Here is a 26,628-nt window from a genome sequence, read left to right as displayed (position 1 = left end):
CTGTTAACTTTGAAAACTTCTTGTATGAATTGATCTCATAGTCTAAAGGCTCTGCACTTGTCTTTCCTGTGGTCAAGTCACCCATCAACATAAAGAATATAACAACATTGTAAATCAGCTATACTCTAATATAAAATAAAAATTAAATTTAGAAACACCCATAAAGGATATAGAGCTTCCCGCTGTGCTTCACCTGGAAAATGCTGATACTGGTATTATACAGAGTGTTCATCCCTGAGGCTGCTTACAGGGATATGGAGTAGATCACAGTTTCTGTAAGCTTCTTCCCTCGTGTGTCCTTTAGTATCCCTGCTGCCTCTACCTGTTCATCGTTTCAGGGCCAGCTCCGAACTCCCTCTGCCTTGAGGTCTTCATAAAGATGTCATTTCCCCCATCTGCTTTGGCTGCAGGAGTCAGAACCTGTGTACCACCACTTGTCAGTTACATGCAGTGCTGTGTTGTTCACTGATGCTTTACTGAAGCACATTTAACCATATACCTACGGTCTCTGGCATTCCAGGGTTTGCTAGCTGAAAAACCAGGATCTAAGTTGCTCATAGATGATGTCAGGAATCCCAGTCCTCTCCTCAGGTGCTTCTGAGGATTCCTGGAGACTCTGCACCTGCCTTGGCTGTTGCTTGCCATCTGTTGCTCCTGACTGCTGCTTGGGGGCTCCTTGTAGCTTCAAGGGCTTCCTTGGTCTGGTTGTCCATGTGTAGACATTGGCTCCTCTCTTATTTCACAGCTCCACCCCACACCCCAGCACAGCTAACAATAAGGCAAAGTGAAGGCTCGAAGATAACGTACAACATTAGAGTGCAGGAAAGGGACATTTAAAATTCGGCAGCAGTGACTGCTGCTCCTAAGTCCACCAGCCTTGTCCCAATGTAGGGCGCCCCCTACCTGCTGTCTTGCTGAGGTGCTGCTGTGGTTTCAGTCCCTCATCACATAGGTGGGAGTTCCCCTTGACCTAGTTCTGAGCCCCAAACTCCAATTTCTTTTTTGTCAGTCTCTAACAAGAGGATGAAAAACCAGTGTACTCAATAATACTTCCTCAAAGTTGGAGCTTTGTCCACTGTAAAGGTGGCCATTCACATTCTTTTGCAAACCTGTTCTTCTTTGCCCCAGCTACCTTGTGAGACTAAACTCAGGACTAAACTTTGCATATCAAAAATGCCTTTTAAAGTGTTTCCTCAAATAATAAAAAGAAAAAGCACAATTTTTCCTTCAAATATTGAATGCTGCTATTTCTGATATGTGAAAATGGCTATAATTTTTTAAAGTTTTATCTTTTGGGGGGCCTAATTTACCAAACTTGCCTGCCTTGATGGCAAGAATAATTTCTCGTCCTCTGAGGTTTATGCCCAAATATTGTCAATTTCCCACAAAAGGGAAAGTGGTCCCCTAACAAGAAGCCAGGAAGAGATTTGAGCTCATGCCAGAAAATCCTAATTATTCCCCCAAATCCCTGGTCACCTCTTCCTCCTGCTGTGGCAGTGAGAACACAATGTCCAGACCTCCTTGCACTCAGGTAGTCATGTGGCTGAGATTTAGCCCATGAATGTGAGTGGAATGATGAGCATTTCTTCTAGGCCGAATAGGTAACTCCATGCTCTTTTCTCCTCGTGGATGAGCTGAAAGGAGAGGACCTACCAGGGCAACTTGTGTGTCACATGTTGAAAGTGGCAGAGATTTCATGAGCCTGGGGCCCTGAATGATGTCACAAAGGAGGGACGCCTCACTATACTGCTCACTTGCCCAGGGCAAGAAATAAAATTCTGTCTTATTCAAGCCCTTAGAATATTTTGGTCTATTTGTTACAGCACTTAGCCTACCTTAATACAAGCTGTCCGTAGAAACCCTGTCAGAGGTGTCTCTACTCAGGTGTGGAGTTAACAGAGGTCTATGTGGTGTGATGAGGGTCACTAACGGTCAAGGAGAGACCTGCTTCCCATGCCCATTGACTTCCATCCCAACATTTCGTCTAAAATTCCACCACATGGACTTCATTACTTTGGATATAGACATAATACTTCTAAGAAACTTTTTTAAAAATAACCATACCATCTGAGAGAGACAGAGCATCAAGCCATCAACTTCCATGAACCCCTTAGCATGGATGACTTTCTCAAATTTCTTTCTAATGAAATAGCTAGTGAAAAGTCCAGAAAGGGACACAGGAAGAGAAATGTGGATGGGCAGACTAGGAGAGATGGAGGGATATCTAGAAGGTGGAGCACCTGAGTTTCTTCTCCAACAGAAACAGACATCTGGACAGTCGTAGATAGAAGACAGGGCAGCAGGATCCTGGAGAAATCTTCATGGGGGTTGGGAGGAAAGAGTTCAGAAGGTTCAAAGATGGGAGATGAAGGCATTGAAGGGAAACTTCTTGCTTGATAATTCAGCTGAATGACGGTCCTCAAATCAGGTGCTTTTTCTACCCTTCCCCTACACTTTGAGCACGTTTCTTTGATGGTCCAGCCTACTTTTTAGATCCACACATGGCCCCTCAGAAAAGTCCTGCTAAAGATCATAAGAGAACGATGAGATTTGTTTAAGCCATATCTGCATTTTCAGTGCTCGGATATTTTCACTGTTTTTCAGCTAGTACCTTATTCAGAGATTCCCATAACAATAACCTTCTACCATTTCAGATTATACAGTTATTTTCTTTCTGCAGCTCGTGGAAAAGACAGACAGGTGGGTAGGACAAGGTCATGGGGTCATTGGCATGCAAAGTCAACTGCCAAGTAATTCAACTGCATTTGTCCACTCACTAGTTTTTAAACAAGTGTGTACATGTAACAGAATCCGTTTTATGATTAAAAATATTAACAAAACATTAAAAATTTGCATCCATATTTTGTGCATATTGTAAAATAGCTGGGTATTTTGTGGGTAGCAAATCTTGGAGCCAGTTTTTGTTGGGCTATCTGGCCCTACTGAATTTGATTATGGTGCCTTCTCACTAATGCAAGCAGTGGAGGTGGCCGGTGTCCCACGTGGAGTTGAGGACTCTATCTCTCTGATCAGTAGACGGTTTGGGGGTCCTACCCTATGCCACATACAGGTAACACCTTATTTTATTGTGCTTTGCTTTACTGTACTTTGCAGATGAGTTTTTGTTTTGTTTTGTTTGACAAAAGTTTGTGGCAACACTGCATCAAGTAAATCTATCAGCACCATTTTTCCAACAACACTTGCTCATTTCATGTCTCTCTGTCACATTTTGATAATTCTTTCAATATTTCAAATTTTTTTAATTATTATTATATTTGTTATAGTGATCTGCATTCAATGATCTTTGATGTTGCCATTGCAATTGTTTTGGCATTTTTTAGCAATAAAGCATTTTTTAAATTAAGGTATGTGTATTGCTTTTTTAGATATAATGCTACTGTCCACTTATAGACTACAGTGTAAACATAACTTTTCTATGCATGAGGAAACCAAAAAATTTCTGTGATTTGCTTTATTGTGATATTCACTTTATTGAGGTCATCTGGAAATGAACTCACAGTACCTCTGAGGTCTGCCTGTGGATGCTTCTTCTATTTGTTGTCTGTTGCTGCCACAACAAATTATTATAAACAATGGGTTAAACAACACACATTTATTTTCTTACAGTTTTGTAGGTCAGAAGTTCAACCCTGGACTCACCAGATAAAAACAAGTTGTTGGCAGGCTGTGATCCTTTCTGGAAGTTCCAGGGGAGAATGTTTCCTTGCTCATTCAGGTTGTTGGCAGAATCCAGTTCCTGTGGTTATAGGATTGAGGTTCCAGTTTCTTTGCTGGCTGTCTGCTGGGGATGCCCTTAACTTGGAGAGGTTTTTCTCTGGTCATTGCACATAGTTTCCTACATCTCAGAGCAAGCAACAGACTGTTGAATCCTTCTTATGCTGCCATCTCTCTCAAGCACCCTTTTTTCTTCTTATTCCACTATTAAGGACTCATGATTATACTGGGCCCACCTAGATAATCCGAGATACCCTCCCCATTACAAGGCCCAAAACCTTAACCACAATCTGCAAAGGTAGCATAACATGCAAGGTAACATATTCATAAGTTTGGAGAACTAGGGTATCAACATCTTTGGGGACATTATTTTGCCAAACACACTCTCAATTAAGTATTATCTGAAAACATTGGTCTATAGGTGATCAATATGAATCAATGATAGGACTTAGCCCCCATGATGCCTAGGCCAGGTTTCACTTTCTTACTTGCAGTTGGTTTATATCCATGCTGGCTTAATCTCAAGTTTCCAGAAGTAGAAATAAAAGGAATTATCAGACATACTCTGCAATCTTGTGCTCCCAGCACCTCTCCCCACATCCTTCATCCTCTTATACCCAAAAGAATAGTAGTTGAAATTTAGACCATTCAGATTCAACCTTAGTGGGGTTTCAACTAAGTTTGTCTGTGTGTGGAGGACATAAGACTTCATTATCCTTTACCCTACAGGTGTTATCTATTGCATATTTTTATAACAAAAATTTAAAAGAACTAAGCACAAAGTGTACCATCCTATGCTAAATTAACAGTGTTTTTCCTGGTGTAATTCTCTCTACACCATCCAATTTGGCCCCCACCGGAAACTCAACTGCCTCTCATGTGTGCTGTTTCTTCCAAGTGCAGGAAAACCTCATTTCCATCTCTGGCCACAGTGCTCACAGAGAGTGGGCAGGGCCAGCTGAAACAGGCACGGCCGTTTATGTGCACCAGACAGAGAGTCAGGAGGGAAGTAATAAATGATAAAGGAAGGTTGTCCATTGCCAGAGCAGGGAAAGGTTCCCACAGGGTTAGGGAAGGAAAGGGCTGAACTTCCTGACCTGACCTGGTATGGGATTAAAGCCATATGAGTTGGTTTAGATGAGGGTGTAAAGAAGAGATGCTGCTAATGTCAGAAGTACAGAGAGACCAAGGGCTGTTTTCAGGTTTTCAGGAGATGGAAGGCTTTGGATATCTGCCCTCTTTCTCTTCCCTGCTCGCAAATGGGTCTGCTTGTCAGTAGAAGCTTCTTTTTCTGTGAAGAGACTCAGGCCAATATCCCCCAAGCTGAAGCAGTGTCATCTGGGAGCCATCCTTGGAAATACTGGGACCCTACTTGGAAATACATCCAAGGCTGCCAGATGAGGAGAAGGTCCCACAACCTGAGGAGCTAGCTCCCACAACAGAGCTCGAACAGATCTCCATGCTTACTCACCAGAGGAGAGTCTCCCCATCCACATCCCTTAGTAGGACAGGCTTGTTCTGTCTCCAGTGTTCCCTTCTGATAAGACATGCCCCGCAACTTTGATGTGAATTTAATGTGTAAATGAGCATCAAGAAATCCTGGAATTCTTCCCATAACCTCAACTAAAGGGGAATTCAATAAAAGATTGTGCAGCACCAGTTGCCAGAGCAGAGAGGGAATTGTATTGTTGCCGATGCCTCTAATAACATCGCATCCCAAGCCAATACCTACCTGAGCCAGTATAAGAGCTCCAAGTACCTTCATCTAGTATCTGCTCTTCATCACCTAGGAGACTATCTATGGGAACCATTACAAGATTCAGATTCAAAGCTCATGGATGTGCCAACCATTGTTAAAAAAATCATTTTCCTTTTTAGAGTAAAAAATCTGCACAGATGTGAACAAATTGGGGGGAGGGCAGTCGGCAGAGAGCAGGTGAGCTCTGTCCTATTAATGGTGAGACTTCAGTGACTTGCCTTGATGAAAGATAGGAGCCCTTGGATTGATGTCATTGTGACTGAACTTGCTTCAGATTTGATCCCCTGTAACGTTTCCAGGCCAGCTCGGATGGAGCTGGAGCTGGAGCCAGAAGTGGAAGTCCCACGGTCGGCACCTTGACATTCCTCAAGCTGTTCCCTGTGGAAGCACAGTTCTTACAAGAGCTCATCTTTTTCAACCGCTTCAAGAACTCAGATTTAATAATTCCTACAGATAAAACAGTTTTGTTTTGTTTTTCTCAGGCTTTGAAAGCAAAGGCCCACGAATCTCTCTTTATGACCCCAAATGGCCACTCATTTCAAAGTTGAGGCCAGAACTCTTGCTTTATTTCCCTTGCTGTCTGGCTTCTGAACATTAGCAGAATACAGAAGTGGCTTTTAAAACACAACACAGGGCCTCCCTGGTGGCGCAGTGGTTGAGAGTCCGCCTGCCGATGCAGGGGACACGGGTTCGTGACCCCGTCCGGGAAGATCCCACATGCCGCGGAGCGGCTGGGCCCGTGAGCCATGGCCTCTGAGCCTGCGTCCGGAGCCTGTGCTCCGCAACGGGAGAGGCCACAACAGTGAGAGGCCCGCATACCGCAAAAAAATAAATAAATAAAAAACACACAATGCAGTTCAAACTTTTGTTATCACCTCGGTTTAAGATAAACCCAGACCAGCAGCCAAACTGCAAGCATGCTAAAATTCCCATTTGCCTTAGTTACTAAACATTGTACAAAATTGACATTTGTCAGATCATTTGTGTTGGAGTTAATCTTATTAATGGTGGTATCTAGCACACAAATGGCAATGGATAAGACTATGGGCTTGGAAGTCCAACAGTCCTGAGTTTGCTTCCTGACTCCAACCCTTAACTCAAGTCCAGTGTGACCTTGAATTTGCTACTTTAGTCTAAGTATTAGTTTCCTCACGTATAAAAGAAGGATACTATCTACTTGTAGGGTTGATGTGAGATTTATATAAACTGATATATAGGAAGCACTAGGCACAGTGCCTGACCCACAGTACACTCACTACACATTAGATGTTGTTGTCATTTTTTTAACAAAATAAAAGAACAAACCATCAGGTATGAGTCATTAAAGGCTATCTTTTACAAGATGCTAATCTTATTTGGGGATATCTAAAAGACTTTTTAAGAAGTTCATCTCTTGCTTCCTTTGGAACAGGCAGGAAAACCCAAATAATTAGCACCGTGATCCTAACCTAACCTTTTATAACCTGCAGATTATGACCAAATTATTAGGTCTAATAAATTTGCTTGTATAATTTGGAGTTAACTGTGCTGTGTAAGGTCATGAATGCAAGGTTTGCAGGAACCTACCTGGTGGATCCAAAATGGTGCTGAAAGTCAGCCATAAAATGAACAAAGATCTCAAGCAAAACCGCTGGGAGTCCAGGCAAAGCAGCGCTGCCCCGGGGTGGGGGGGTGCAGAATTTCCGGGGCAGAGCACCTCCCTGGCTCTGGCCTCCTCCCAGGAGTCCCGACTCTCTGAATACACATTCAAGGACTCAAATCCAGAGCAGCTTCACAACCCATGTACTGTGCGTGGCCCTTGGGTAGGGAGGCACAGGACTTCCAGGCAGGCTTTTAGAGCTCCACAATAAAACACCTATAAGCCCCTAGGAGGGCAGAGAGAACTCTTGCTGGACCTCTTCTATAGGAGGAGGGAGCTAGCTTCCACCCATGTGATGAATCACATCACAGCAATCTCCCAACATATGAGGCTGGCACTGATGCTGAATTTTCCTTGTAGCATTTTTCACTATTAGTAAGGGAGCATGAGTTCTGTGTGCTTCTAGTACTTTAAGTCCTTAGCTCTTCTTTTGTATGTGTCTCCTGTTGAACAATTTTATAGAGAAAAGAAGATTCCCGGTCACTAACTCAATTAAAAACATTTCCCTGGATCAGAAATAGCAGGGAGTGGCACATTATTTCAGAAAGCACAGGGATGGGAGGGAATCCAGTTTTTCTCGGGAACTAAAGAGTTGCCTGAAGTCACCACCCAAAGTCTCTGTTCACTGAATAATAGTCCTAAGTGTGAGGTTCAGAATCTTGTTCAGGAAATCAGACCAGAAGAAAAACAGCAACAACTGGCTCTGAAATTTCCTGGAGATAAAAATGCCAGCTCTGATGAGGGGCGGCCACGTGTAATTCTGCCTGACAACCGTGTGACATGCGAGGCCCTGGCATGCCAAGGCACACACACGCAGCTGCACTCTAAAAGCAGTGACACAGTGGTCGCACCAGGCCCCCAAAGCACTGAGCTGGGCGTCTCGTGCTCGATGGCCTTTGGTCAATTCCACTTTTCCTTGTTTCCTCTCCTCCCCTCCTTTTCCTCCTCCCCGTCATATCCCAGCTCTTTCCAAAGGATTTAATTCCTGCAACTATTTCGTAGGGAGAAAGAGCTTTACTTGGCGACTTTTGGTTTACAGGATCGTTGGTGAACAATCAGTCTGTCTGGCAGGAAGGTACGCCCACAAATATTACAGGGAACCAACTGGCTCTGGGCACTTTTCCAAGCAGCTTCGTTTAAGGCATCAAGATCATAGAAACCCTTGGCTGAAAAGTTAAAGAAAAACAGAGGAGAAAAAAAAAGAAGAACAAAAAATAAAAGAAAAAGAAAATGGGAAAATGGATCAGTTTTCATTCTGGAGAACCATGCTCTACTTTTTATGGAAAGTATTTTCAGGAAATACCTGTTGACTGAGGCTTTTAAACAAATCGTATTACTTTTGCCAAAAAAAAAAAAAAAGTGCTGCTCGGTCTTTTAAGGGTTGAGAACCGTTAGCTCGGAACTAGAGGTTTTTCAGTCCTCAGATTTTAAAAAGGGGAAGACATTGTTTCATGTGTTGTGATATGCATGCTTCACTAATTATTAACATCTTTGCTTACACATTATTATCTTGCAAATATAACTTTTGGCTTTCTTTCAGTTGACTCTAAATATAAGCTTACAAAAGGAAAAGAACATTTATTTGAATTTTCTTCTCCTGTAATCCTTCAGTGGAATGTTTTTAGAGGACATAACTGACAGTTGAGAGTGAATTTGAGATGAATTATATCCTAAAACTTTATCATCTCTTTATGGCCGTAAACTCAGAGATTCTTTAAGTAATTAAAGTGAAGAATGCAAACAGAATAGTTCATCTGATGAAAAAAAGCGTCCTTAAGAAAACAACAAAGGCAGCTGAGAGATATATAATCTCCATTGGCAGAGCACAGGAAAAAAGGCATATGGGTTTATTTTAGAGAAACAGTGTGGGATTTAACTTTAATAAACCTTATTTAAATAGAATGGCTTTAGTACATTAAATTGACTATGTCTTAGAATTGCCCAAAATAGGCCCCCCAAAATGTAGCCAGGCATGCAAAAATATATCACATAGTTTTTAAAAAATTATTTTCACAGCATATATTTCTTCACTAAAGCCCAGGCAATACCCATATGACTTCTGTCTAGTGGTTCACACAAACATAGCAAACCTTAGATTCTTTAACAAGCTTACTCATGTTCTTTTTCTTTTATTTTTTTCTCCGTGGGAAATTAAACTCCAGCACAACAGGACAACCTAGTATTTCTCCCTTGGATAAAGGAAGTGTCACTTTCCATGCAGAATATGAATGTGTATATATATATATATATATATATATATATATATATATATATATATATATATATATATTTTTTTTTTTTTTTTTGCGGTACACGGGCCTCTCACTGTCGTGGCCTCTCCCACTGTGGAGCACAGGCTCCGGACGTGCAGGCTCAACGGCCATGGCTCACGGGCCCAGCCGCTCCACGGCATGTGGGATCTTCCCAGACCGGGGCACGAACCCGTGTCCCCTGCATCGGCAGGCGGACTCTCAACCACTGTGCCACCAGGGAAGCCCTGAATGTATATTTTGAGTGCTTTAAAAGCAGTTTAAAAAGGAATGGCACTGACTTTCTCCTTACTCATATGAGTTTTAATATGGACTCAAAAATTCCAGAGTATTCACTGATTCTCAGTTGAAGATGATTCATCACATTTCTAAAAGTTTTAGGGCTTGTACTTTGGATCTGGAGGAAGGGCTATTTGAATCCTATGACTACAGTAAGTCCACGGGATGGAAATGTTCATGAGAATTCTCTTTGCCTAGAGAGGAAGGGCAACTTCGGAAATAACAAAAGCATAGAGCCAAGAGAAAAATTGCAGAAAGTGCAATTATAAGGATCTGCCTTTTCCATCTGTAGCCAATAACAGAATGGCGAACACTCCAGGGCTTCCAAACCAGTCGTTTCTCTCACCTCTTCTAGAATTGTGATAAGCATGCTCAAGCAGAGAAAGTGATAAAGATCAGAAGTGAAGGAAATAGATTTTTGACACCAAATGAGAAATGATGGGAAGACAGTCTCAAAGAGGTGAACAATTTCTTTGTGAGCAAATATTCTAATTTCAGTAGATGGATATTTTCATCTTGAGTTCTTTTCCCACCTTTTTCATGCAGAGTCTTCCTTTAGGCAAGGACTGTGAATAGTTGGGTTCTAGCAGCCTTTAGAACTTTATCATGACAATCTAGATTCCACTCTGTGGGTTGTTAAAAAAAAGTCTCTTTGGGTCACATCTCTAACAAGAGTACTTTGGGCTAACTGATACTAAATGACCTCCAAGGTACCTATGGTTACATAAAGAAAATCAATTAATTGAATGATTCTCTTAAAACCAAGAATAGTTTTCCTTTGAGGGGAATCAGGAGATCAACTGAGAAAATGACAATGGCAGATGATGAGCAAGTCTGAGCTTGTATGGCAAACACACTCTCTGAACTACTTCTTTCTCACCCTAAATGAGTCAGTATAAGGCTCTGTAATGCGACCACACATGGCAGTTTATGAAGTTCCAGTGTCAGCCTGTGCAGTGTTTTACAAAGTATTCATTGCAAAATTTTTAAAATCTGGACATTTCATATAGAAGTCTAGATTTCCAGTTTCTTTTGTATCATTGAAAGGTACATCACAGTAAATTTAAGGCTAAATTTCTTAAGTGTAACACCAGCTGGAACTGGATAGCAGCTGTCTCCTTTAGAAAGGCAGTGTTGGGCTTCCCTGGTGGCGCAATGGTTGAGAGTCCGCCTGCTGATGCAGGGGACACGGGTTCGTGCCCCGGTCTGGGAGGATGCCACATGCCGCGGAGCGGTTGGGCCCGTGAGCCATGGCCGCCGAGCCTGTGCGTCCGGAGCCTGTGCTCCGCAACGGGAGAGGCCACAACAGTGAGAGGTCCACGTACCGCAAAAAAAAAAAAAAAGAAAGGCAGTGCTCTCCCACTCATAGTCTCCACCTTCCCTTTTTCCACACACGGACAAATTTATTCAATTGTGTATCCTGACTAGCAGACCCTATAAGCATTTCACTTTGGTACCCCCACTCTTTGAACACTAAAACACATTCATATTTGAAAACATGTTTCCAGATGTCCCCAAAGGTTTTTTAAGCTACAAAGTTTTAAAGATTTGTGTTTGATAATATATGAAAGCAACTTTTGGGAAATATAGCAAATACCAGTGAGTCCCTCTCCTTGTACAGTTTGCCAGGATATGGTATCTTTATGTCTCAGCATCTGAAGACAACACTTTGGTCAGGTATTCTGGAACTGTTTTTTCTATTTGGCTGTAGCCAAGACAGTAAATGTTGCTGATTTCAGTTACCTGAACAAGTAATAAAAGAATACCTCTACTCTTTTAAGTTTACAGGGAAAAGTCTTCCCTTATACACTCAAGTCTTTTTTTCCAAAAACTTACCAGTAATGGTCCCGACTTCTGGCTTTTTCGGTTCTGGTCTCCTTAGCTCTTTAGGCAACAAGTTGTTTTCATTATGCCATTTTTTCAGACATTGTGGCTCATGGATGACAATTGATTTTGTTCCATATTCACGACCACAAATGTAGCAAACAACTGTTGGTGGATGCCTTATCATTGTTGGCTGCAAGTAATACAAAATATCTGTTAGATAAAGTTCAGGTTTGGAAATTATACTTTTAAATTATAATACATTTAAATTAGCTAGAAAAATCAGTAAATTTTTAAAAGAGTCTAACCATTCTGGTGAGTTTAACCTTTCTGGCAGTTAAGAGAATAAACTATACTACCTGGGTGATTGAGGTGGGGGGTAAGGATGTTGGTTTGGGAGGAGGACAGGAAATGAAGAAGAGCTAACCAGAATTTTACATATTGGTACTTTATAAAAGTTATTTTCTCATTGAATAAATAGTGATTGATTGTCTTCTGACTTTTCTCCATGCTGGGAGAATACAAAGATAAATCAGGTATGAATCATCCTCTCAGTACATCAATATGACTGAGGAATAAAGTAATTAATGTCCTAACTGGCACAGAGAGAGTTTTTAACAGACACTGTTGTGCTCTCTCGCATTCCTTCATGTATAAAATTTCTGCTGCACCTGCGAGTCTCTGCCTTTTTTGATCTGCAGTAGACTCCGCTTATAGGCAGGATAACTAATCAATTACACTTGGGAGTTGGTGGATAAAGACCCAGCTTGCTCACTTAGGCTGTTTCCATACAGTGCTCCAGAAGTCCCCAGTGGGACTGTATCACAGTTACTCATTAACACACTATGTAGACTTCCTTCTTTTCCCTGTCTCTCCTCCCACTACTTTTATTGGGGTTCCTGAGATCACCTCCCCCCAGACTACTTGAACTCAAATCCTTTTCTTAACGTTTGTTTCTGGGAGAACCAAATCTAAGGAAGAGTTAAGGATATAACCCTTCTGTCCAGGATATAGAACATTACAAGAAACATTTTTCCCACCTAAACAATGAGAACAAATCAGATAGCCTGCAGAAACATAATTTTTGAGCCTATTAGATACTCAAAGTTGCAAGGTAAACTAATGAACTAAAAGGACTGCCTCAGTTTGAGGGTGGATCAGCAGAAACAAGAGAACAACTCCCACCCTCCAACTTTACATGAATTAGAAACAACATTTGTCTGCCACAGAGATAAGGGCAGGACAGCTGAGTGTGAACCATTCAGAGGTGCAGCACACAGGTCCTGTCTATAGAAACTTTCCCACCCACTGGGTCTTGCACCTAGTAATAGAGGGTGACAGTCCAACACTGGAGAGAGTCAGGAGCATTGAGATCAACGCTTACCAATTCAGGAACATAGGGCTTGCCTAAATGTGACGGTAAAGCTGGAGAATTAGGCCATGTGCTAGTCCCAGATAAGAGCAGTATACTGCTGGGGAGGCTTGGGAGCACTAAGAGGGAACCCCCCTCTGTTGCAGGCATGTAGAGTCCACAGGAGTCTAAAGGTGTAGTAGAAGAACCAGGAGGAGACCTTTGGCTCCAGGCCTTACACTAAGTACAAAGCACGGGCAGTTTACCATGGAGGAATTTAAAGCCTATAATGCATTGAACATAACTAAAAATGACATATCTGAGAAGCTCAGAGAAATCCGAGCAAGATGAACAAAAAAACAGAACTAGATATGTACTAGTAAAACTGCTAAGAACCAAAGATAAGCTTGAAAGCTCTCAAACAGAAACAATACATACAAGGGAATAAGGAAACGATAAGAATTTCAGGTGACTTCTCATCAGAAAAAAAAAAAAAATGAAGAACAGGAAACAAGAGAATGACATTTTAAAAATGCTTAAAGGGAAAAATTATCAAGTCATTTCAAAATTCCACAGTCAGTAAGAATACCTTTCAAAAATGAAGGTGAAATAAAGACTTTTTTTTTTTTTGGCTGCACCGTGTGGCATGCATGCAGAACTTCCCTGACCAGGGATCCAACCCATGCCCCTTGCAGTGGAAGCACAGAGTCTTAACCACTGGACCACCAGGGAAGTCCTAAAGATGTCGTTATCTAGACAAAAGGTGAAAGAATTTCCTCAGCAGAGTTGATTTACAAGAAATGTTAAAAGACATTATAAATGCTGTAGGAAAATATCAGCTAGAAATCTGGTTCTGCAAGAAGGAATGGAAAAACACTATAAAATGCAAATAGGTCAATAAATTAAAACACTCTTTTAAAAAATGTTTCTAATTTTTGTACATATATATGACAAAATCACTTTAGACCATGGGCTCTTTAAAGAAAAATAGTAACAAAAGAAAATGGAGTTTATATTCTCTAATGTGTAAAGTTATAGTAAACAAGAGCATAAATTGTAGGGACGAAAAACTGGAAATAGATTGTCATAGAATTCTTATATTTTTCTTGAAGTAATTTTTAAACATAGAATGTGATATGCTATGTTTTAGCCTCTATAATAACCACTAAAGTACAAAGTCATGCCAAGAGGAATAACTAAAAAGTCAATGAGAAGAGAGAATAATTTTTAAAAATTGATGAGTTAACCGTCCCCCAAAGAAATATAGGAAAAGAGGAACAGAGGATTAAAAGAAAAGGCAAGGAGAGGACCTTCAAGATGGTGGAGGAGTATGACGTGGAGATCACCTTCCTCCCCACAAATACATCAAAAATACATCTACATGTGGAACAACTCCTACAGAACACCTACTGAATGCTGGCAGAAGAAATCAGACTTCCCAAAAGGCAAGAAGCTCCCTACATATATGGCTGTGTGGCTGACAGGGTCTTGGTACTCTGGCCAGGTGTCAGGCCTGAGCCTCTGAGGTGGGGAAGCCAAGTTCAGGACATTGTTCCACCAGAGACCTCCCAACCCCAAGTAATATCAAAGGGCAAAAACTCTTCCAGAGATCTCCATCTCAACACTAAGACCCAGCTCCACTCAACGACCAGCAAGCTACAGTGCTAGACAGTCTATGCCAGACAACTAGCAAGACAGGAACACAAACCCACCCATTAGCAGAGAGGCTACCTAAAATCATAATAAGTTCACAGACAGCCTAAAACACACCACCGGACGTGGTCTTGCCCACTAGAAAGACAAGATCCAGCCTCATCCACCAGAACACATGCACCAGTTCCCACCACCAGGAAGCCTACAAAACCCACTGAACCAACCTTATCCCCTGAGAGCAGACACCAAAAACAACAGGAACTACGAACCTGTAGCATGTGAAAATGAGACCCCGAACACAGTAAGCTAAGCAAAAAGAGAAGACAGAGAAACACAGAGCAGATGAAGGAGCAAGATAAAAACCCACCAGACCTAACAAATGAAGAGGAAATGGGCAGTTTACCTGAAAAAGAATTCAGAGTAATGATAGTAAGGATGAGCCAAAATCTTGGAAATAGAATAGAGAAAATGAACGTTTAACAAGGACCTAGAAGAACTAAAGAGCAAACAAACAATGATGAACAACACAATAAATGGAATTTAAAATTCTCTAGAAGGAATCAATAGCAGAATAACTGAGGCAGAAGAACGGATAAGTGACCTGGAAGATAAAATAGTGGAAATAACTACAACAGAGCAGAATAAAGAAAAAAGAATGAAAAGAATTGAGGACAGTTTCAGTGACATCTGGGACAACATTAAACACACCAGCATTTGAATTATAGGGGTCCCAGAAGGAGAGAAAAAGAAAGGGATGAGAAAATATTTGAAGAGACTATAGTTGAAAACTTCCCTAATAGGGGAAAGGAAATAGTCAGTCAAGTCCAGGAAGCACAGAGCGTCCCATCCAGGATAAATCCAAGGAGAAACACACCAAGACACATATTAATCAAGGTATCAAAAATTAAATACAAAGAAAAAATATTAAAAACAGCAAGGGAAAAACAACAAATAACATACAAGGGAATCCCCATAAGGTTAACAGCTGATCTTTCAGCAGAAACTCTGCAAGCCAGAAGGGAGTGGCAGGATATATTTAAAGTGATGAAAGGGAAAAATTTACAACCAAGGTGACTCTACCAAGCAAGGATCTCATTCAGATTCGACGGAGAAATTAAAACCTTTACAGAGAAGCAAAAGTTAAGAGAATTCAGCACCACCAAACCAGCTTTACAACAAGTACTAAAGGATCTTCTCTAGGCAGGAAACACAAGAGAAGGAAAAGACCTACAAAAACAAACCCAAAACAATTAAGAAAACGGTAACAGGAACATACATTTGGATAATTACCTTAAGTGCAAATGAATTAAATGCTCCAACCAAAAGACACAGACTGGATGAATGGATACAAGAAGAAGACCAGTATATATGCTGTCTACAAGAGACCCACTTCAGACCTAGGGACACATACAGACTGAAAGTGAGGGGATAGAAAAAGATATTCCATGCAAATGGAAATCAAAGGAAAGCTGAAGTAGCAATTCTCATATCAGACAAAATAGACTTTAAAATAAAGACTATTACAAGAGACAAAGAAGGACAGTACATAATGATCAAGGGATCAATCCAAGAAGATATAACAATTGTAAATATTTATGCACCCAACATAGGAGCACCTCCATACGTAAGGCAAATGCTAATGGCCACAAAAGGGGAAATCAACAATAACACAATCATAGTAGGGGACTTTTAACACCCCACTTTCACCAATGGACAGATCATCCAAAATGAAAATAAATAAGGAAACACAAGCTTCAAATGATATATTAACAAGATGGGTTTAATTGATAGTTATAGGACATTCCATTAAAAAACAACAGAATACACTTTCTTTTCAAGTTGTCATGGAACATTCTCTAGGATAGATCATACCTTGGGTCACAAATCAAGCCTTAGTAAATTTTTTTTTTTTTGCAGTACACGGGCCTCTCACCGTTGTGGCCTCTCCCATTGCAGAGCACAGGCTCCGGACGCACAGGCTCAGTGGCCATGGATCACGGGCCTAGCCACTGCGGCATGTGGGATCTTCCTGGACTGGGGCACAAACCCGTGTCCCCTGCATCGGCAGGCGGACTCTCAACCACTGCGCCACCAGGGAAGCCCAAACCTTGGTAAATTTAAGAACACTGAAACTGTAACAAGTATCTTTTCTGACCACAGTGCTATGAGACTAGATATCAATTAAAGGAAAAAAAAAACTGTAAAAAATACAAACACATGGAGGCTAACCAATACACTAATAAATAACAAGAGATCACTGAAGAAATCAAAGAGGAAATAAAAAAATACCTACAAACAAATGACAATGAAAACACAATGGCTCAAAACTTAGGATGGGATGCAGCAAAAGCAGTTCTAAGAGGGAAGTTTATAGCAATACAATCCCACCTCAAGGAACACGAAACATCTCAAATAAACAACCTAACCTTACACCTAAAGCAATTAGAGAAAGAAGAACAAAAGAACCCCAAAGTTAGCAGAAGGAAAGAAATCATAAAGATCAGATCAGAAATAAATGAAAAAGAAATGAAGGAATGATAGCAAAGATCAATAAAACTAAAAGCTGGTTTTTGAGGACATAAAAAAATACTGATAAACCATTAGCCAGGCTCACTGAGAAAAAAAGGGAAAAGACTTAAATCAATAGAATTAGAAATGAAAAAGGAGAAGCAACAACTGTCAGTGCAGAAATACAAAGGTTCATGAGAGATAACTACAAGCAACTGTATGCCAATAAAATGGAAAACCTGGAAGAAATGGACAAATTCTTAGAAAAGCACAACCTTCCGAGCCTGATCCAGGAAGAAATAGAAAATACAAACAGACCAATCACAAGCATTGAAATTGAAACTGTGGTTAAAACTCTTCCAACAAACAAAAGCCCAGGACCAGATGGCTTCACAGGCAACTTCTATCAAACATTTAGAGAAGAGGTAACACCTATCTTTCTCAAATTCTTCCAAAAGTTTGGAGGAACATTCCCAAACTCATTCTACGAGGCCTCCTTCACCCTGATACCAAACCAGACAAAGATGTCACAAAAAATGAAAACTACAGGCCAATATCACTGATGAACATAGATGCAAAAATCCTAAAAAAATACTAGCAAACAAAATCCAACAGACATTAAAAGGATCATACACCATGATCAAGTGGGGTTTATCCCAGGAATGCAAGGATTCTTCAATATATGCAAATCAATAAGTGTGATACACCATATTGACAAACAGAAGAATAAAAAGGATAAGATCATCTCAATAGATGCAGAAAAAGTGTTCAACAAAATTCAACACCGATTTATGATAAAAACTCTCCAGAAAGTAGGCGTAGAGGAAACTTACCTCAACATAATAAAGGCCATATATGACAAACCCACAGCCAACATTGTTCTCAATGGTGAAAAACTGAAACCATTTTCCCTGAGATCAGGAAAAAGACAAGGTTACCTACCCTCACCAGTATTATTCCACATAGATTTGGAACTTTTAGCGAGAGCAATCAGAGAAGAAAAAGAAATAAAAGGAATCCAAATCGGCAAAGAAGAAGTAAAGCTGTCACTGTTTGCAGATGACATGATACTATACACAGAGAATCCTGAAGATGCTACCTGAAAACTACTAGAGCTAATCAGTGAAGTTGGTAAAGTAACAGGACACAGAATCAATGCACAGAAATCTCTTGCATTCCTATACACTATTTGAAAGAGAAATTAAGGAAACACTCCCATTTACCATTGCAACAAAAGGAATAAAATACCTAGGAAAAAACCTACCTAAGGAGACAAAAGACCTGCATGCAGAAAACTATAAGACACTGATGAAAGAAATTAGAGATGATACAGATAGAGAGATATACCATGTTCTTGGATTGGAAGAATCAACATTGTGAAAATGACTCTACTACCCAAAGCAATCTACAGATTCAACACAATCCCTATCAAATTACCAATGGCATTTTTCACAGAACTAGAACAAAAAATTTCACAATTTGTATGGCAACACAAAAGACCCCGAATAACCATGCAATCTTGAGAAAGAAAAACTGAGCTGGAGGAATCAGGCTCCCTGACTTCAGACTATAATTCAAAGCTACAATAATCACGACAGTATGGTACTGGCACAAAAACAGAAATATCAATCAGTGGAACAGGATATAAAGCCCAGAGATCAACCATGCACATATGGTCACCTTATCTTTGATAAAGGCAAGAATATACAATGGAGAAAAGAAAGTCTCTTCGATAAGTGGTGCTGGGAAAACTGGACAGCTACATGTAAGAGAATGAAATTAGAACACTCCCTAACACCATACACAAAAATAAACTTAAAATGGATTAAAGACCTAAGTGTAAGGCCAGATACTATAAAACTCTTAGAGTAAAACATAGGCAGAACACTCTATGGCATAAATCACAGCAAGATCCATTTTGACCCACGTCCTAGAGAAATGGGAATAAAAATAAAAATAAATAAATGGGACCTAATGAAACTTAAAAGCTTTGGAACAGCAAAGGAAACCATAAGCAAGACAAAAGACAACCCTTAGAATGGGAGAAAATATTTGCTAATGAAGCAACTGACAAAGGATTAATCTACAAAATATACAAGCAGCACATGCAGCTCAATACCAAAAACACAAACAATCCAATGCAAAAATGGGCAGAAGACCTAAACAGACATTTCTCCAAAGAAGATATACAGATTGCCAACAAACACATGAAAGGATGCTCAACATCACTAATCATTAGAGAAATGCAAATCAAAACTACAACACGGTATCACCTCACACCGGTCATAATGGCCATCATCAAAAAATCTACAAACAATAAATGCTGGAGAGGGTGCGGAGAAAAGGGAACCCTCTTGCACTGTTGGTGGGAATGTAAATTGATATAGCCGCTATGGAGAACAGTATGGAGGTTCCTTAAAAACCTAAAAATACAACTACCATATGACCCAGCAATCCCACTAGCGGGCATATTCCCTGAGAAAACCATAATTCAAAAAGCATCATGTACCATAATGTTCATTACAGCTCTATTTACAATAGCCAGGACATGGAAGCAACCTAAGTGTCCACTGACAGATGCATGGATAAAGAAGATGTTTACATATCTTATATAAACATATATACAATGGAATATTGTATATATATTCAATATTCCATATATACAATGGAATATTACTCAGCCATAAAAAGAAACAAAATTGAGTTATTTGTATTGAAGTAGATGGATCTAGAGTCTGTCATACAGAGTGAAGTAAGTCAGAAGGAGAAAAACAAATACCATATGCTAACACATATATATGGAATCTAAAAAAAAAAAAAAAAAAAGATAAAAAAAGGTTCTGAAGAACCTAGGGGACAGGACAGGAATAAAGACGCAGATGTAGAGAATGGACTTGAGGACACGGGGAGGGGGAAGGGTGATCTGGAATAAAGTGAGAGAGTGGCATATATACACTCCCAAATGTAAAATAGATAGCTAGTGGGAAGCAGCCACATAGCATAGGGAGGTCAGCTCAGTGCTTTCTGTTCACCTAAAGGGGTGGGATAGGGAGGGTGGGAGGGAGGGAGATGCAAGAGGGAGTGTATATGGGGATATATGTATATGTATAGCTGACTAACTTTGTTATACGGCAGAAACTAACACACCATTGTAAAACAATTATACTCCAATAAAAATGTTAGAAAAATAAAACCCCACAATGAGGTACCACACCTTACACCATTAAAAATGGCCATCATTAAAAAGTCTACAAATAACAAATGCTGAAGAGGGTGTGGAGAATAGGAACCCTCCTACCCTGTTGGTGGGAATGTAAATTGGTGCAGCCACTATGGAGAACAGTATGGAGGTTCCTCAAAAAACTAAAAATATAGTTGCCATATAATCCAGTAATCCCACTCCTCATCGTATATCCAGAAAAAAACCTCCATAATTTGAAAAGATACATGCACCCCTATGTTCATAACAGCACTATTTTCAATAGCCAAGACACAGAAACTATCTTAATGTTCATAAACAGAAGAATGGATAAAGAAGATGTGGTATATATATATATATATATATATATACACATACACACACACACATGCACATGTGCGTGCATGCACACACACACACACACACACACACACAATGGAATATTACTCAGCCATAAAGAAGACTGAAATAATGCCATTTGCAGCAACATGGATGGACCTAGATATTATTGTAGTAAGCAAAGTAAGTCAGAAAGAGAAAGACAAATACCATATGATATCAATTATACGTGGAATCTAAAATACAACACAAATGACCTTATCTACGAAACAGAAACAGACTCACAGACACAGAGAACAGACTTGTGTTTGCCATGGGGGAGAGGGAGTAGAGGAGGGAAGGGTTGGGAGTTTGGGATTAGCAGATGTAAATTATTATATATAAGATGGATAAACAACAAGATCCTGCTGTATAACACACTATATTCAGTATCCTTTGATAAACCATAGTGGAAAAGGATATGAAAAATAATATATATATGTATAACTAAATCACTTTGCTATACAGCAGACATTAACACATTATAAATCAACTATACTTCAATACAATTTTAAAAAATAAAATAAAAATAAAACTGAAAAATATTTAAAAAATTAAAATAAGAAAAATAAAGGCAGGAGGAATAAGTATGATTAAAACACCAAGGTGGTAGACTTTATTCTATGTATATTTATAACTGGGGTAAATATAAATGGACCAAAGAACACAATTAAAAGGCATGGATTGACAGACTAGATAAAAGAAAAAAAAGCAAGACCCAATTATATGTTGCTTATAAGAAACACATTTTATGAACATAAAGATAGAAACTGATTACAAGTAAAAGGAAGGGAAAAAATTCATATAAACATGAAGCCAAAGAAAATAGTATGGCTATATTATTAAAATCTAATTAAATTCAGAGGTTGGAAATGTTTCTTCCAGTTGTGAAGATCAGGGAAAGCTTTAAGGAGGTAGCATTAGAAGAATGGGTAAAATTTAGACCACAAGGGCTGGGAAGGATGGAGAAAGATTTTGGAGGCTGAGCAAAGACAGCATGAGCAAAGTCCCATGGACAGAAATCTGAAGGTTAGTACAGAGAATAGCAAATAATTCAGCTTGCCTGATGCTCAGTGTAGCACTGAGAACTAGAATCAAATAGGTAGGTGGTGGCCATGCTGTGAACAACCATGAATGCCAGGCTAAGATCTAGATTTTGTTTTGTAAGTGATAGGAAGCTGTCAGGCAGGGAAATAACCTGTAAGTTCACTGCAGGAAAGTCTGTTTGGCTGTATATAAAAGGAGTAGCAGGGCAGCATATCTTTGAGAGCTTGAGCATTCATGGCTCTGGGGGGTAAGTAAATCATGGGTCCAAGAGAACACCAATGTTTTATTCTAAATAAGAGGGAAGATGGTGATGTCACTTTCAGAAAGGGAGAAATCTGGAAAGACAGGTTGGGGAAGGAGAAAAAAGGGATTCTGTTCTGGACCTGTTGAGTTTGATGTATTAGTGGAGTTTAAACACAAATTAGTCCAGGCAAAATAAGAAACAGAGGCCTGTAATTCAGGATTAGTGGGATTCAGAACTGTTTGCACAGAAAAGAGGTTTAAAACCATAAAAATTCTAGAAGAGGCATATATAGAGAGTGTATGGAGAAAAATTCCCAGGAGAATATCTACAATAAGGAGATCGAGCAAGGGAAATTGCAGTCTAAAAAGATAAAGGTTCAAGTTTGAAGTTAAAGAAACTTGGGCATGGAGAAAAAGACTCCCTTCAGAATTCTGGAAACACTTCTGGTTCCAGAAAGTTGGTGTCATCAACTCTGTCAAATGCTACAGAGAGTAATGGGTGGCTGAGGAAGGCAGGTAGATCTGGTTACCAGTAGGTTATAAGCCAGTGACGTTGGATAGTTTAGTTCCAAAGGAGTGAAAAGAATAAAAACTAAATTGTTAGGAGTTAAAGATTAGGTCAATAAGAAGAGGAATACACTTTCCAAAAGTCTGCAGAAAGAAAATTTGAGAGATAAGTAGAGTTAAGAAAGATTTGTTTTTTTTGCTGTTTTGGGGATAGGAGTGTTTGGGATGGAGATTAAGAAACTGTAGGCCTGGGAATTCCCGGGCAGTCCAGTGGTTAGGACTCTGAGCCTCCACTGCCGAGGGCCTGGGTTCAATCCCTGGCTGGGGAACTAAGATAAGAGAAAAGGGATAATCAATAGAAAAAGGTCTCTGAGGAGGCAAGAGAAGATTGGGTCAAGGGTGTAACTGGAAATGGGAAGGGGAAAAGGAAGAAAAATAAAACAGGTGGAGTTAGAGAAAGATTACTGTAGAGAAGCGAGGCGCTAGTGAAGCTAACATAAAATGAATTTAGTCTTCTAAGTATGAGGCAAAGTGATCTTTAGAGAATGAAGAGATTCTGATTCTGGGAAATAGAATAGTGAAAAATACTGGGATTAAGCACTGTGGGAAACAGTGATTCAATTAGGGAAGAATACTCACAGAATAATGGAAAAGGCCCAGTTAAGTTGAGCTGCAAGAAATTGCAGTGGAATTAAATGACCTTTTTCAATATTTCTGAAGTAGCACTGGGGTGGCATGAAAGCAGAACCAAATTAAGTTGGTCGTGTGGTCTCCACTGGGGAAATAAAACATGGTGAAATGTATGCATGTTTTAGAATCAGCTTGCTTTTAACTAACTCTTAGGGGTTACATCTGCAGTGGAAAAAGCACAGGAAAAGATCAAAATCAGAAGGAAACAGTTTTATGATTTCTGCATGCCTGAGCAGAAATAACAGATTCTAGATGAGTAAATCCACAATTAATGCAGACCAAGCAAAATGGAAAGTGGAGTTACTTCCGGGATGAGCCAAGTCTTTAAAAAAGCACATTGTTTGAGGAAAAATATTTTTATTCTATTTTTCTATACTGACCTATGTCAATATACTACCTTAATCAAAATAATGAAATAGTTCTTTATCCTTCCTTCTTATTAGCCATGTAGCAATGTCTAACACTTGAAAAGTGACTTTATAAATATTTAGGGAATTCAAGACCTAAGAGAAAGAGTAAAGCAGAAGTAATAATCTTCAAAGTATCCAAAAGTTCCTTCTTATTTTTATATGTTTATTTACTTGAAAGATTAATTAGATGCAGGTTTTTGAAGTTTGAAAAAAGAAGTTATTCTTTTTACTTTGAGAATAATAAATTTCTTAAAACTCCATATGGAAAGTATGAGCCAAATGTAGTATTTAACCAAGCGTGTAAGCAAAATAATTGGTATGGGTCATAAATGAAGACATTTCATGTCACATTGTCATAAGGCTTCTTCTGGAAGGAAAAATTAGAAGAAAATAGGCAGACACAGAGGCTAGAAGACAGGCACAAAATAACTTACAGGGATGTGGGAGAAAATTAATACCATAAAAAGGCTAAGATATTCTATATTATATTTTCCAAAGCCTGCCCCATGCTCTATATTTGTGGGTGAACTGCAGTTGAACTTGCAATATACTCCATATTCTTAGGTTTTGAGCATCTCGCTCCTAAGCCACGCTCTAGGGAAGTGTAAGCAACCCAGACACACAGCTGAAGAGAAAAATGCATCCCCATGGGTCTGAACAGAGATAAGAGAACCTCTTTTATTGTTCATTAATTTCACAACTGTCAGTCTGAAACTTCCAGAGAAAGTTGAACAATCTCCAACTTGTGGTTATGGCCACTGCCAAGGTTTTACTCTTTAGCATTTTCAGTGTTTTCAGATGGAAGTGGATGAGTGGGGGATGGAGAGGAGGAACAGGAAGAAGAGACCATGTTCCAGGTGGAAAGGGTAGACGGCCGCTTCTTGGCTAGTGTGCTACTGGGACTCACATAACTGAGCAAGGCGGGTGGCGGAAGGTGTGCCCAGGGGGCTTGTCTACACGGGACCTGCCAGGGCAAGCCAACTCCAGGAAGTGTAATCAAAGGAGGGCAAAGAGGAAGCCAGTCAGTCTAAAGTTTCTGCAAAGCAAAGGATTAGATCAACAGTTTTGATCTACATAAGCACTACATAAGCACAATTTCTGATGTGAACTGTTTTAGGGGGGCAGCTAAATGCCCCTACACAGCAAGTTTATTAGGGCTCATCACATTTTGCCCTTGTTCTTTCAGTTTCCTGGGAAAGTCTGTTTAGGTTGGATGTAGCCAGAGGCACTTGAACACTTCAGGGGAAGTTTTCATATGTGTATATTTCTTTCAAGTTGAATCCACTAACTTTCATATGTTTTCAATCATTTTTCTGGCCACCATTGGAATTATTATTCTATTTTCCACACAGCATTTTTTTTTTTCTTTCTGTTAATGTCTCTTCTTTGTCAGGAATGCCTCATGTTCAATCTTTTAGGCCAGGACTGTGCAATGCAAAGGGAAGTGGACATTTAACAACTTTTCTCCTAATCAGTGTAGATGACCTGTCATCCATCCATTCTTTTTTACAATTTGTAATATCACCACTGAATCAAAGGGAAAAGAATAAGGACCAAGGAAAGAGGATTGTTTAGTGGAGAGCCTTAAGAGAGATGTTGATTGAAGAGGAATGGACATAGTTCCAGAAAACCTAGACTAGGATACCTATTTCAAATAGCTTCACATAGCTTTTGATGACCTCCCTGAGTGCTCAGGCGGAAAGAAAACCATAGTGAACCACACAACTCAATAGGTAACAGAGCTTATAGAAGGAAGTATAGTAATTGGTCAGAAGGAAAAGATATTCCTAACATTAAATACTATTGCATGAACCTTAATGAAAGAGACATTAAAAACTAAAGTGGAAGTTATGACTAGTACATTTGGTCATTTCTTATATTAATCCCACAATAAATACTAAGTAATAATAGTGTGAAATTATAGTTGTGTGATATTATTTTTAGGAGAACATGCATCAGTGATGTAGCTTTTGGGAGCTATGTTGTGAAATATCAATTAGTAATATATATAGAGCCATAAGCCCCTTTGAAAATCTAATGGTTGCAAAGGCCATCTCCTCAGAAAAATACACATGGACAGAGAACTGTGGATATGATTTGGAATGACTGGGGGACTCCCTAAAACCCATCCATTTACCCCAGGAAGTGAGATGTTGGGCCTTTAGTCAGAGCCAAACCTTTTCTTTCAAATAGATGCTCCTTTGTGTAAGGAGCCATTTGGCACCATTTAAATGCCTCTAAAAGTACTGAACTGAAGGCTGCAAGAACTTATGAAATATACCACCTCTGGCTTTAGGAAGATCTTAAGTTCTGCTTTGTGTAAAACAGTTCCTAATGTACCTGTTGTCTTGACTAAGTATTAATAGTCTCTTCTTTTACTCTCTAAAATGTCCCCGTTTCGTCGATAAATTACACACTTTTGAAAAACATCAATCCATAAAATATAAGCAATCAAGAGATGAAACAAAAACAGCAAACAAAAAAAAGCTCAGAAATATTGAAGCTGTAATCCACATGGAGAAATACAGATTTATAAGAATGGCAATGAATCCATTTAAACACAGAACTAAGGTAAAATGACTATAGAAATTATGGTTAGGGAAGAGAATAGAAAAGCAACACACCTTGAAAAATAAAAATACCTTACTTACAAAAATTGGCCACGGAAGGAGAGGTAGGTACAAAGATGTTAATGGTACTAAATTCTCCACCTTTCATGGCAAACAGTCAATTAAAGCAGTATAAAATTGAAACATGGAGTTAAATTTTTTTTCATATTCTTTAATAACGTATCTTTGTTTTTTAGCATTAGTGGGTCCTTTAGAAACTAACATTCTTTTAGTGAAGAAATATTTTTCTGAAGTTCAGCAATATCATCAGTTTCACTTTGGTTTCTTTTTGTTGAATTCAAGTAAAATTAAATATATTACCTCTATCAATAATAACTTGAATGTGATGATCTCATTTCTATGAAAACCTGCATGTCTATTTATTTATATGTTATTTACATAGATGTCTGGAATGATACTCACTAAGGTCAAACTAAGCTGGGGTAACTGTTATGCTAATTTTATACTTTTATGACAGCTTGAACTTTTATAATGAACTTGTGTCATTTTTATAATAATAATAAAGT

General features: G+C 39.4%; 1 protein-coding gene across 2 annotated transcripts in view; it reads right to left on the bottom strand.

Annotated features, from left to right (window-relative positions):
* The window catches only part of ZNF474 (zinc finger protein 474), a 73,811-nt gene that overhangs the window by 467 nt on the left and 46,716 nt on the right, over positions 1-26,628 (bottom strand). Inside the window, exons 3-6 of one of the 2 annotated variants that reach the window (XM_079917532.1) lie at positions 11,519-11,699; positions 8,152-8,299; positions 7,061-7,576; positions 5,233-5,872 (exon numbers count right to left, since the gene is read on the bottom strand). In XM_079917532.1, coding sequence (XP_079773658.1) covers positions 7,552-7,576; positions 8,152-8,299; positions 11,519-11,699 — 354 coding nt within the window. In that variant the 3' untranslated portion in view covers positions 5,233-5,872; positions 7,061-7,551. Of the gene's footprint in view, positions 1-5,232; positions 5,873-7,060; positions 7,577-8,151; positions 8,300-11,518; positions 11,700-26,628 lie in introns of those variants that run through there. The other variant, XM_079917533.1, reaches the window with a different exon arrangement.

This window comes from Stenella coeruleoalba (genome assembly GCF_951394435.1).
Source record: "Stenella coeruleoalba genome assembly, chromosome: 3".
Classification (NCBI taxonomy): domain Eukaryota; kingdom Metazoa; phylum Chordata; class Mammalia; order Artiodactyla; family Delphinidae; genus Stenella; species Stenella coeruleoalba.
Note: the sequence above shows the minus strand (reverse complement) of the source record. Positions and strands in the feature narration are given on the sequence as shown.